This window comes from Podarcis melisellensis (assembly GCF_964234715.1).
Source record: "Podarcis melisellensis genome assembly, chromosome: 10".
Taxonomy (NCBI): Eukaryota; Metazoa; Chordata; class Lepidosauria; order Squamata; family Lacertidae; genus Podarcis; species Podarcis melisellensis.
Window position 1 is genome coordinate 35971855 of NC_138542.1, and position 14042 is coordinate 35985896.

The 14042-nt window shown below is 39.1% G+C and overlaps 1 protein-coding gene across 1 annotated transcript in view; it reads left to right on the plus strand.

The window, feature by feature from the left end:
• OTOGL (otogelin like) overlaps positions 1-14042 on the plus strand; it is a 79432-nt gene that overhangs the window by 53869 nt on the left and 11521 nt on the right. Inside the window, exons 34-50 of the mRNA XM_081929275.1 lie at positions 501-618; positions 1074-1153; positions 2161-4727; positions 4987-5164; positions 5531-5673; positions 5986-6009; positions 6104-6196; positions 6603-6792; positions 7432-7646; positions 8235-8376; positions 8482-8667; positions 9403-9615; positions 11089-11193; positions 11402-11509; positions 12145-12246; positions 12430-12534; positions 12632-12672. Of these exons, the coding sequence (XP_081785401.1) occupies positions 501-618; positions 1074-1153; positions 2161-4727; positions 4987-5164; positions 5531-5673; positions 5986-6009; positions 6104-6196; positions 6603-6792; positions 7432-7646; positions 8235-8376; positions 8482-8667; positions 9403-9615; positions 11089-11193; positions 11402-11509; positions 12145-12246; positions 12430-12534; positions 12632-12672 (4610 nt within the window). The remainder of the gene's footprint in view (positions 1-500; positions 619-1073; positions 1154-2160; positions 4728-4986; positions 5165-5530; positions 5674-5985; positions 6010-6103; positions 6197-6602; positions 6793-7431; positions 7647-8234; positions 8377-8481; positions 8668-9402; positions 9616-11088; positions 11194-11401; positions 11510-12144; positions 12247-12429; positions 12535-12631; positions 12673-14042) is intronic.

A 14042-nucleotide genomic window follows, 5' to 3' on the forward strand; every position in this document is an offset into this window, starting at 1 on the left:
TCAGCAGTGACCCTAATTTTTTCTCTTATTTGTATCCCACCTTTCAAGTCACAAATCCTTACAAGGTGACTTACAAGTAACAAAAATACATAACTAGCATCACTGTATTTAAAATTTAACAATTCAGTGGGATCCGTCTCACAGGGCCATTTGTTGTTGAATGTCCAGCCTTTGCCTCCCTCCCTCTGTCTTACTCCCTTGACCCAACTTTCCTGTCACACATGTTTCTTCAGTGTTCAAATGGTGAAGGAGGAGAAAAGACCATCTCAAATGATATGCAATAGAAACAGGTGGATATTAATATTATAACAGTCATCTGTTTCTGTTGTATCACTCAGTGTAGACACAATCTGTCTCCAGAAGAAGAAAACCAACATGTACAAGGAGGGTGGTGTCACTGGGAACATGTACTCCCTTGTCCTCCAGTTTCCTTGTGGGTGTTCAGATATAGTTAATGTTTACACCCATGTGCCCAATCTGATGCTTTTGTTGTTTCTTAGAACTCCATACAGCAGTACCTTATAGGAGGATGTGTGAGTGGAGATATGAACCTTGTACAAGTCCTTGTGTTAAAACATGCAGTGACCCTGAAGGAGTAGCATGTAAATTTCTTCCACCGTGAGTATAATTAATATTTCATGTAATAATTAACATACTAATCTTGGGATATTATTTTCCACCGTGTTGCCACATTTGCCTGTTCGACCAATTACGACTCATTAAGTTCTGTATTCAGAAAAATATACAGTATCTTTCTGAGTAGCATCCTTGGGAGTGAAGTAACATTTGAAGAGGACTTGAGTTCTGCTTACATTAGAAACTTGCTTATATTTTCCACCAGTGTGTGGCAATTTTCAGACAATATCTTCCGTTGTCATGAGCAAAAGATGCCTTGTTCAGAGCTGAAGTATAGAATTCAAGTATTGAAACAGAGACTAGTTTTCAACCATTTCCGTTTTGAGTCATGCATTTTGAATTCTGTGGAGCAGCCGTGTAAACTTTAAGCTTCTTGCCTTTTTGAAATGACTACAAAAGAATTATTGTGTTGTTGTTGTTTTCCTTGAACCTTTTAGGGTTGAAGGATGCTTACCATACTGTCCCAAAGATATGATTCTTGATGAAGTCACACTTAAATGTGTTTATACAGAAGACTGTAAGTGTCTCCTATATATTTTGAGTAGATTGTTAGAATACTGTAGTATGTAATGTTTATCACCAATATAATCCAACATACAAGTTATTTTGATATAAAGTTAGTCTTTGCATCAATAACTTTAAAGGTGTTATATTATACTGCAGTAAATTTAAAGGTATAAGGCACTTAGTGCAGCCTATGAAAAATACATTTTTACTGATATACGGTATATCTGAAAGTTTAAAATAAGCAAATATACCAATAGCAAACTCAGTTATCTGAGTGTTGCTTCTTATGTAGCCAAATGGCTTGTACATGAACAGGAGGGAGGGATCAGTCCACTAGGGGAAACCAGGGGAAATTTTGCATAAGTCCCAGAAACATATTTGTGGTGATAGGGAACCCTATGGAGGCAAAAATCCTCAAACAGCTCAGTGCAGACTAAGTGTGCTGAGTAGACATGGACTGCTGACTGTCTTTTGGAAGGTGGGGATGGAATAGGCATGGATGTTTGGCTGGAATAATGAACATGAGCACTGCACCATCCTGGTTACATTTTATTGTAGGCCCCACTTGTTTTTATTAATATATTTCTGGAGAAGCAATCATATGCAGCATTGCCTCAGGAGGACCCACTGAACTGACTGGGATTTCTTGGCAAACATATATAAGATTGGACTATTAACTGTAGAAGTGAAAGATCACCTCTTATATGTGAATAAGTAAAAGAAAAGCTGATTTTGTGTGTGTGTAGTGGCTGCATATTTTTTTAAAAAATGTTTATGAAATGCTTTCTTCTCGAACGAAACTGTGGGATGCAACTCTTTAAATATACCTCATTGCTTCTTGTACAATAATTTTATTAAGCAAAGCAGAAAAATCTACTATTGCTGCTCGTTCAGGCCTAGGAAGAGTCTGACTTTCTATCTTCCACCTTATTAAGAAGCTGGAGAGCCTGAATCTAGATTGCTTCCTGCTTCCCTTTCATTACTGTGGAATAATACTGAAGCATGCTCTTTTTACAGGCATACCTGTGAAAGCCACTGAAGCTTCAACGACAGCAAAGCCAGTGAGAACAAGGCCCACCGTATTAAGTCCCCATACAGTGGACACGGCACAAACATTTCCTCATATGCCCCCTGTGCTTGTCACTGAAGCGGTTGAGACAACATATATTAATCTAACTACCCAAATGGCAACTGAGAGAGCGGGGACATTTGGAGGACAAACTACGGAGAAAATAGTTACGGATCTTCATTCAGCAACACTGTTACCAGTTCCAGAGCACTCTTCTGAAGGTAGCTACAGCACTACAAGACCATCTGTGCTACTTGCACCTATATCCCCAACAGCTCTCCCAACCACTAAGGAAGCCACAGCAGTTACAGCAAAGGTGACACCCTACACCACAAATCCTATCTTTTTTATATCATCTCTCACTGCAACAACAGCTGAACCATCACTGTCTGCCTTTCCTTTAATATCCACATCACCTATACCATTGAGATCTGCTGCATTACCTGCTGGACAAGAATTTGCCTCTGCTAAAACACCTACAAGCATCTTAGTGAGTGGAGGTCCTTCCACAATCAAGTCTGAGGTTTTGGTAGCAGGAACACCACAGCCATCTTTATCAACTGAAAGAACATCTCGTTCAAGTCTGTCTTCAGGTTCACCATTAACAGAAACGCTTACCGTGACTTCAAGAACTAGGTCTACTATGACCGAGCCAACTATTCGTTTGACTCATTTGCCTGTGCTTACAACAACTCAAATTCCCTTATCAGCATCTGGATTTACTGCCTTTTCTTCAAGTCCTGCTTATAGCATACCAGTTTCAGGCTCAATGACAACTCGACCTGACTCAGAAGTGCTGCTGCCTACATCTCCATCATCACCAGAGGCACTTATAACACCTTCTGAACACACTGTTCCCTTAACCACAAAGCATTTTTCTACTACAACGCCATCCTCAGCTGCTTCACCAAGCCCTACAACCATGCGGTCTTCATTGAGTCCCCAAGTGACACAGGCAATGTCTACACTGGTGTCTCCTCCAGTTACGTCTCAAATGTCCAAGGCAACTGGGGAAGTTACAATTATCTCAAAGAGCTTTCATATAGGACCTTCCACTGCTTCGCTTCCAGATGTTCCTCAGACCTCCCAATCACTTGAAACAAAAACAGTTTCGACAGAAAGCAAGCATGCATTGCACATTGGTTCATCTCCAGTGCCAACGGTTTCTGTAAGTTCATTAGAGTTTGCTGGCACCAGAGCTTTGTCAAGTAGAACCCCTTTGTTACCTACGAGTATTTTATATGATACAACACAAATGACTCCGAAAACAAGTATGCATTCAGTTGGCCCACACACAGGATTAAAAACTGATTCTACTCTTAAAAGTGTGGGTAGTTTCACCACTTCTGCAGTGCTTCCGGTACATCTATCTTCTTTCACAAGTTCGTCCACATTACTTACAGTGTTACCAAAAACTTCTTCTGTCTCAGCCTCTTATTCTGAAAGCTCATCGGTGATTCCCACAATTGGCAAAACTTCTGCTGTGATGCCAGGTAGCACTCTCATACAAATGCCAGTTGGTGAACATCCTACCTCAACAAGCCTGGGTTCTTACCCTGCAGCTTCTCCTTCAGCTTTGTCAACTTTAAGTCCAACTATTTCCACAATAAATGCTTCATCTTTGCCTCCTCTGGAGGCCTCTGATATCCCCATGCTGTTTTTAGGAACTAGGAGTTCTTCTTCGGTGGATGGTAGAACGCTATCTTCATTACCCAGTGCTATCAGTACTCATTCAGAGCCAGCATTTACCATAGGTGCTCTTTGGAATATGACATCAACCCCAACAAATGTCACTGAAAAGTATACCCTTAGCCCACCAGTAAGTTTACTACCTTCCTCTGCAGGCACAATAGTTCCTAGCAAATCTGCGCTAGTCACTGAACTTTATCCTATCAGTTTTGAGCACTACACTGCTACTATGTCATCCCCAATTCCTACTACCTCCCAAACGCTTACTCCAAACTTTACTTTGTTTACACCCAAACCTTCCACAGAAGCCTTCAGAACTATACCCACTAAAATGGATGAAGGGACTACCTCAGGTTGGATAGAGCTGGGAGTGACACATGCTACAGAACTTCGAAATGTGACCGCTTATGCCTCAGAAAGTAACCAGACCTCAGAAATACAAGAAAAAGTCACTAAGTACACAAGCACTGAGGAATCTTCTCTGCTTCCCACTCAGATGACTCTGGCTATCAGTGAAAGCAGAAGGGCTTCGGTGAAACCAGTCTCTCTCTCAGACGATCTGATAGATGTAACATTATCCGATTGGTCTAGAGCTCCACCACCAAAATCAATTAGGCCTTACTATAGTGTGGCTGAACCTGAGGAAATGAGAACAACCAGCTTGCAGAATGTCACAATAGCAGATTCAACTCACTTAACTGCAGAGCAATTGGGGGGCCAAACTTCAAAGGCTGAAATGGAGATGGTGACTACAGATGGTGCAGAATATGCTTCCTTTGGCACAATGATACATACATTAATATCTGCGACATCCGCAGAATGCACGGTGAGGACATTTTCACCTACTTATTTAATTTACTTAACATTCTAAAATTTTATTAGATCATTTATTATTTTGATTTGTACATTATTTCTTTTTGTTCTTCAAAGCTGCTTCAAAGACAATATCTTTATCATCATAATATGCAGACATACTCTCTAGAGTTTATCTTTCCTTTTTTGTATAGTGAAGGGGCATCTTGGTTCATGGAATAAAATCAAGGCTGGTGTTAATGTCTCCCAATTCTCCCCCCATTATGAAACAGCCAAGGTATCTTGATCCAGTAGACAGATGTAGTCAGTACGTGTGCATTAATATGGGATGGATGCTGTACAACCTCTCAAAGAACTGCCATAAGACTGTGGAGAAGCCTGACTGTGGTTTTCGTGGGATGCCAGTCCAAGTAAACAGTGACAGCTGCTGTCCAGAATGGGAATGTCCTTGTAAGTTCTAAATCCCTGACATACAGTGAATAAAAAGTAACATGCTTCTTAGGATATACTCTACTGCTGCATTGGAATGTGCCTATTGACTTAATAATATATGAAGCAGTCCTAGGAAATGATGTAATGATGTCAGGAAATCCTATCCAAGCTTCCTTGAATGTAACCCCCACAGTTTAACTTCAGAGTAATAGGATTGTACTGCTGAACAGCTGCCATTTTTTTAGTATTTTTCTATTCAGTGAACTTTCTGTGCATTTCAATATGTGAAGTAACCCCCTCTAGCAAAATAAGTCATTTGTTGTTGTTGTAGTTGTTCTTTTAAACCTCTGAATTGCTGGTTATTAGATGTCACTTTTTTCCTAGGTCAATGTTCTGTCCTGTCTGAACTGAGCATTATTACATTTGATGGAAATAACGTGGCATTGTATAAAGTAGCGTCCTATATTTTAGTCAAGCTACCCACAGAAATTATTGTTGCTCATATTGAAAGGTGCCCTACAAATCAGGTAGGAGCCTTGTGTACTACTATGCAATATTAAAAGGGGTACTTCCCCCCCACCAACAAAAAATTGTTTATAGTCCTTTTAAAATGAAATTTGCAAATCAATATTATCTCTAATAACAAATAAATGAGATCATTGTTTCTATTATGTATTATAATCTGATAATGTGCAATCCTTGTGTCAGGGATTCTGGATGGATTCTTAATTGACCAATTAGCAGAACAGTAGTATTAGAAATATGGATCTTATGTAATGCTGTAATTATACTGCTTTATGTAACTATGATTCTAACCCATGTTTATACCTATTTTTCAGAGTGCCAATTCAATAAGAAGACTAGTGAGTATTTTTCTAAATATGATTTTAATATATCTGTAAGCGAACACTACAATTAGTGCTGATGGTGCCATATCGTTCTCTGTTTTCTTTCAAGGTTCCACCTGGAAGTGCTTCTGGTCTTTGTTTTAAGAAACTTAATGTAACAACACCTTCACATATAGTGCTTATCAATCGTTTAGAAAGAAAGGTGAGTTAAGAGGAATATCCAGTGAAGACTAATACTATTAGAAATCTATTGTGGATATGTAAAAGAAATAGGAAAACCCTTTCCAAAATTGCAAACGTGCATTTAGATATTTGGGATTATGACAAGCAAGTCATATCTCCTAAGACTGTCCCATTGGTTGGCCTTCAGAGGGTCAAATTAGATATCATGTGGGAGATTTGAGACCAGATCTCCTTGACAAATAATTTATTTTCCTAGCCCAGCCTCAAGGGGGGCAAACTAAATGGTAGAAAGCATGGGATTAAAAATGTGCTTTGAGTGGCCATGTCTATTTATTTACAAAGAAACAGCAATGAGGCTAGGGCAGATTGAGGTGTTTCACCTAGATACAGTTATCCTGCATTTTTCCCCATTTCTTTATTTTTAGGTGGTTGTGGATTCTATGATTCAGCCTCTGCCTTTCTCAAAACATGGTTTATGTATTCAAGATACTGGTGCTATGTATGTAGTCAACACGCCAGCTGGCATCAACATTAAGTGGGCTCATGTCACAGGCATTATAGATATCCAGTATGGCTTTCATTCTAATACATCTACCAAGACTGAAGGACTTTGTGGTGAGAATATGGTTTCTAATCAATATCTTCATTTTGATCCGCGGCTGTTTTATTTCTTAAAAACAAAACAAAACTGAGTATGCTTGCTATCCAGTGTCCTGCCAACCAAAACCAAAAGTCTTATTCATGATCTGATGTCTGCCTGTCTCCCTCTCTCATGCATCCCACCACCCCAGATACTGGTATTGCTGGTAAAGCTTTATTCTTGTTCAGCAGCAACTTCCAATGATTGTGTTAACATAGAAGAAGAGTAGACGTGGCGACCATTTTAGGCAGGTCCAAATGATGCACAATCACCAACATATGGCTCCTTTTGGACCCGGAAGAGGGAAGAACGGGGGTGATATAAGGGTAGAGCGGGGCCCATTGGGGCTGGGAACAGAACCCCTGCACAACATAGTCGTCACCTGTAGTTAGTAAGGGACTTGTATCTTTCTGCCGGAAGATGACTGGATCATAACAGGGCCTATTTACATTAATGGTGAAGGAAATTTATACTAGATTGTATCACTCCACACATCAAGATTAGCTTTTCTGCCTGCTCTCAGCTTTCCCTATTTCTCTTTCCCTATTGCAGAATAAATCAAACCTTTTAATTTACTGTCTAACATAGTAAATGTTCTATGCTCATTTGTTAAGGTGTCTGCAATGGCGATCCAGGGGATGACCTGAAAATGCAAAATAGAACCATCATTACAAATGTGGATGAAATTGAGGCTTTTATTAAGAGTTGGGAAATCGAGAAATCCGTTGATCTAACAACAAGGAGACCTGTAAGAAACTGTACAGAAGATAACTGTACATACTGCATGGAACTCTTACATAGATGGGCTTTTGCCCCATGCCACAAAAAAGTAAGTATATACAAAGGAGTGAGCACTGTCTCTAGACGATCATATCTAGCAATTCAGGGCACGCTAAGATAAAGGATATAAATTCAATTTGAATATATATGAAATGGTTTTAATGGTTTCATCACCTGAGGGCACTGTTCTAGAAATTGTGAGGGAAGGAAGAGGATTAACTTTCTTTGTAAGATAATTGCTTGCCAGTGCTTACTAAGAGAAGTGTTCATCTAATGTATTGTGAGCGGACTCAGTTCCAAGCTGGAGATTGCAGGCTGAATAAGTGCCTCACAGTTGCTGCAGGTATCAGGTTGCACATCCAGGAGTCTGAGAACTCAAATATTTACCACACATCTCTGATATTCTGGTGCATATCCATGAAGGTATTGAACAACTGTGACTTTGAGGGCTTTTTTCTTGTGCACCCATGAGGTTGTCTTTACTATTTAAAATGACATATCTCTCTCTCTCAATCTCTCTCTCTCTCAATCTCTCTCTCTCTCTCTCATTTTTTGTTCCTAGTGAAGATAAAAGAAATTTACTCATCAATTAATGAGTGTTAATTGATCATTCACTATATAATGTATTTTAATGTAGGTTTCACCCCAAGACTTTTGTGAAAAAATGTGGATCAACAATACATATTTTTGGAATTATGAATGCGATGCTCTTTCTGCATATGTAGCACTGTGCAACAAACATAATATCTGCATTAAGTGGAGAACACCAGATTACTGTTGTAAGTATAGTACTTCTGCTTCTCTCTCCCTGCTACCTCAGCTGCTTCAATTAGGAGAAGAAAATGTCAGCAGTTTTGATTTCCCTCTGTGTGTCTGACATGTAGCTCTCCGTTGTCCTGATGGGAAAGAATACCAGCCTTGTGTGCAACCGTGTGCTGCTAAAACATGCCTAAATAAATGGTTCTATGAAGAATCACCCTGTTCCTACTTAAGAGAAGACTGTGTTTGTAAAAATGGAACCATTCTTCACAGAACAGACTCTGATCTCTGCATTCCAGAAGAAAAATGTGGTGAGTAAACCTATAGCTATGTAAGCACATTTACCCACACTAGGCCCAAGCATGCTTGGTTTCTGGTGGGGCAGAGACATGGTTTTTATCTTTGTCGTTTATTTATTCAAAGAGCTTGAAATTAATAGACAGCCCAAAGTACCTCCAGCTTTTTCTATTCCCAAATGAGTACAGCTTGAAAAACTGTGCTCCATCTACAGGCTGCAAAATCACTGCCACTGTTTATCCTATGCATGTTGATTCAGAAGTGAATTTCTGAGTAACAGTCCATAGGATTGCAGTCTGTCTTTGTTTTAAAATTTTCATGGCCTGTTTTGTAAGCTTGAAGAGTCATTTATCTGTCAGCTGCTGGAAATAGTATGGCGGGTTAGATGGAACTCAAATTGACCCAGTAAGGCAAGTCTTCATTTTCACAATGGTTCATAAAATCACATCAGCTCCTTTAACTGGACCATGATGAAGTAAATGGGTAATTTGTGCAGAAACATGAACTCTGATGTGCCTAAGTTGCCAGTCAGGAAAGCAGATAATTCTGTTTTGGTCATAGATATTGAGTAACTAAAAACTCTTTTAAGTTGCATAGTTTTTCAAATAATAGTCTACAAATATGTTCCAGGAAGAAATGTAAGCCCCTTAATTAGAAGTTGTATTTGTACAAATTTTCTGATTTCTAATTGGATATGGTTCATATTTTCTGTCTTTCTGAAGGATGTTATGCTCTCTTTTCATTTATAGCATGTACAGACAATGCAGGGCATCCCCGTTCAGCTGGAGAGGTTTGGAATGGCTCCAAGAAAGGGTGCTGCATGTATATGTGTGTGGAGAATGGGAGCATTATTGCCATAGAGCCTGAATGCAATAAAGAGGCGCCTCCGATATGCCGGCGAGAGGGTGAAGTGATTATTAATGTGATCGAGGAAGGGGCTTGCTGTCCAAAGAAAGTCTGTGGTAGGTTATGTTTATGAGGTGCTGTATTATTATGTTGAAAGGAATTGATCTGCGTGCTAATAAAACTTGTCAAATTGCTTACAGTTAGAGAAAATGAATAATTCCTCATGGATAAAGCCAGTGCTGAAGTTTTGAAGAGAAAAACAAATGAACATATATTATGGTTCTGATCCCTGCTATAAGCTATAAAAAGGCTCCCCTCTGAGCTGTGATGGAAATGTCCCATCACAATTCAGCTGAGGAACTGGTGTGGTGGGTGTCTAGAATTAAACACCTATCTGGTTACACCCTGTGATAGGAATGTGGGAGATGGGACTGTGGTTTACACACTTCTCCACAATTAAGGAACATAATTAGGCCATCCAAAAGGCTTGCTCGGATGTGTACAGAAGTGCAAAAAATGTATAGCACTCTTCTTAGCATCTTTGTGATTCTCCTCTTCAAACTCTGACTTCTCTGTTTCCATTTCATTATGAATGATCATATAGCTGCAGTATCATGGCTGCATGCAGAGCGGTGGCAGGAGGCACTAGCTGAGGAACCCCCAGGGGAAGAGGTCTCAGAGCCAGAGGACTGGTGACAGAACGGCGACAAGCAGTCAGAGGGAGAAGACTAGGAGGGGGAGGTGTTGAAAGCTGAAGAGGCAACAGGGTTTAGTGAGCAGGGAGAAGCCGGGGCAGAGAGCAGTGCAGAATCCGATGCTGAAGTGAAGGCTGGAAAAAATGGTAGGCAAGAGGTAGAGATGAGATAGTCTGCTGTAGAATCCCGGGGGTCTCCTCCTCCTGCTGTGACCAGCTCCCCTTCTTCCTGGTCTCCCAGAACACACAGAGAAATGAAAAGAGCAGAGCAGAGATTGGTTGTGTGCAGACACAGCTTAGGAAACACACTGAAGAGGAGGAGCCTTAGAGAACAGTGAGACCTTCAGTCCTTGCAGCTGCCTCTTTGGGGCAAGACTTGCTGGGATCACTAGGCCTGCACTGTTTTAGCTTCTTTGAAGAAAGAGTTAACTTCACTAACACCGTGTTTTTTAATTACTGACCTACAATCATCTCTGGCTTAAGGAAGACACTTAAGTCTTCCTTAACAAATGAAGAAAAACAGATTTGGACATTGACAGGCTGAAAATGTTGACATACTTTGTTCACCTTTGATTTTGTGCAAATAAGACATTATTATTTTTTATCCTGCTTTTGAGAAAAAAGCTCTTCTGTATTTAAAATGATTGACCCATATCCTAATAAATAATAAACCAAGGTATTATAATATTAAGCATGACTAATTGTAGGATCATTTTTTTATTTGGAACATACTTCCTTGTAGGAAGTGAACAGTTGCTTCAGTATTTGCATCTTCTGGTAAATAGTAGATTTAATAAACAGCCTTGGAGTTATGAACAGATGTCATCTTCATGAGACATGTTAACGTTTGATAGCACTATACTGAATGGGCCAGTCTTTTTATTTTTGTATTCAGAATGCAACATGACTCTATGTGATCCTCTTACTCCAACTTGCAGAAGTGTTGAGAAATTGGTAGTGGTATACAATCCTTTGTCATGCTGTCCTCAGTATCGATGTGGTAAGTGATAATTAATGTTCATTTATTTTAATTTTATTGTATGTATATCCTGCTTTTCTTTCATCTTGGAACACAAGTTGGCTTACATGTGATCAGACTGAAAAATTACATCAAGAGATTGGTCATCTATGTATGTGTAGCTCTTCTGAGGATTTAAAAATAACAAGTTTTTACTAGAGAAACTGTTTTGTGTTGTTTTTTAATTCAGAATGTGATCCATCAGCATGCCCCAATGCTTCCCGTCCAGAATGCAGAGAAGACCAATTTCTTGTTGAGGCAAAACAGGAGGATCCTTGCTGTTTTTCTTATTTGTGTGGTAAGGAAGCTTTCCCATGCTGGTAAATCCATGAGTAAGCAGAGGATTCCAGATTATCTACAACTGAAAACATAAGAGCCCTGCTAGATCAGGCCAATGGCTTATCTAATCCAGCACTGTCTTCCCACCATTTTGTGTCATCAGAAGATGCAGGATATTATGAGTGGAGAAAGATGTCACCCTATCAACTTCTCCATAGGCATCTAGGCTTCAGCTGAGACTTTTCAAGGCTATGCCATTTTTGAGATAGTTAGGTATTCCAAAGCATTTCAGCTGAAAAAGAAACTTCAGGAAAAAGAGGAACACAAATCTAAATAAAATAAATTTATAAAAGTTGTTTTATACATTTGTATGTCAGTGTAGATTTGAGGTACCTGCAAAATTCATCTGATTTCTCTCAGCTGTACATTGACTGCATCTAGGAATTAAGTACAGATTTGGTGAAATCTACCAGAATGAAAAGTGACCCAATGCTATGGTTCACCTCAAGTTAACATTAGATCTCTACAATACTACAGCTGTATAAATTTTAACCTACTATTAGGTATTCTTCATTGTTTTCCAGCACTTTTTAATGGCAATAAAGCAGCTTCATATATGTTTTAACCGGATGTTTGATTTATTTTCTCCTGCAGTTTGTGAATCCTGCATTGAACCTATTCCGTTGTGCAATGAAGGGGAAATCCTCACTGTAGATCTTAGCTCCACACATTATTGTTGCCCTCGTTACCACTGTGGTAAGGTCTGCTTTGTTAATATATCTTGGGTTAATATGACTGCTTCTATTACCATTCAATTACTATTGCAGTTACCAGGCAGTGGTATCAGTGTGGGACCCGGCAACTCTTTATTTGTTAATGTTTTATTAATGCTAATCTTTTTTCTTTTTCTTTTTAATTATGTCACTTCTCTTCCTGCAGTCTGTGATGAGAATCACTGTCACTTACCTCTTCTGAACTGTTCTGCTGAAATGAAGCTGGTGAAGAAGAGAATAGCTGGACAGTGCTGTCCAGACTGGAATTGTGGTATCTGCGTTTTATTTTTATCAATAATTATGTGAATAAGCAACGTAAGGCCACTTTTCCCACTCACTGATCCTTCTCTGTGTCCTTCTCTCCTCAGAATGTGACTGTGAAAGTGCTACTATCCCATCTTGTAAAGTGGTAAGACATGTTTGTCTTGGAGGCAGTTTAGTAACATATATAACGCTTCAGCTTTTTAGTGGAGAACAGCAATATCTCAAGGATGATATCAACTCTTTAGCTTCCTCCATAAACCTAAACATGGTCACACATATTTCAAGCACTGCTATTTCTCATTAATCTGACTAATATTTTTTTTTAAAAAAACAACAACACTTAAGCCATGAAGTGTTAATTATTTGTTCCGAGTCATTGGCTTTATAAATAAGCAAAGGTCGATGGATATTAATGTATTATTATGAATGCATAGTTGGTATTTGGGGGAGAGGTATGTTTGTTTTACTGTTTTTATTCTGGTTTGTTAGCCACCTTGAGTATCTTTGGAGAAATAGATGGGATGGGAAAAATTAAAATAAATAAAATTAAAAATTTGAAGATTCTTACTTTGAGGCCTTTTTAAAATCTGTTCTATTATCACGTTCTGTTCTAACACATGTTCTATATCTGTTCTGCCATCATCAGTCATAGGGTCATAGGTATGCAGAAACTATATAAGATATGTGAAAGATAAGATTGTGTCTAAGTCTGTGTATGACTTAGTTGGATATCACCCTATGATTTTAAATATTATCCTGGTTCAGTTTGCTAACACACATTGAAATGTATGAGCCTCTTTATTATCTGCAAGAATGTAGACTTGTTCTGAAACGTATATACACTTTAAATTATGTCGACTTTTGTAATATGTGAGCTTTCAAACAAACCACTTTCCTTCCATTTTTCTAGCTTTGCTTAAACAAATATTTCCCGTGACCTGGAAAATGTCTAATTGAAAATCCCTATCTATCACAGTGTGATAAAATGTTGATTTGTCTTATACCCTTCCTAAATAATATAAAGGGTGTGGTACATAGTTCAATGTAGTAGGTGCTTTATTGTGTGCCTAATATTGCCATTAATTCTAAAACCATGATGGTATGAGGAAAGCAAAGAAGTGACCTGATTAAAAATATACAGTGGTACCTCAGGTTACCAATTTAATTCCTTCTGGAAGTCCGTTCTTAACCCAAAACGTTCTTAACACGAGGCACCCATTCCCTACATAGGACTCCTGCAGCCCCAGAAACAGATTGTGTTCATATCCTGGGGCAAAGTTCACAACCCGGAACACCTACTTCCAGGTTTGTGGAGTTCGTAACCCGAAGCGTTCATAAGCAGGACTTTTTGTAACCCGAGGTACCACTGTATATTCTGTAGTGTTTTTTAAAGAGGGTCTATGGGGCTGTGACGAGGGAGCAGGGAGGGCATTGCTGAGCATTTGCCAAGGCCTGCTCCACCTCAGGGAAACCTGCAACATTCTAAAAAAGTCACTTTTCAGCTGCCTTCTCTGA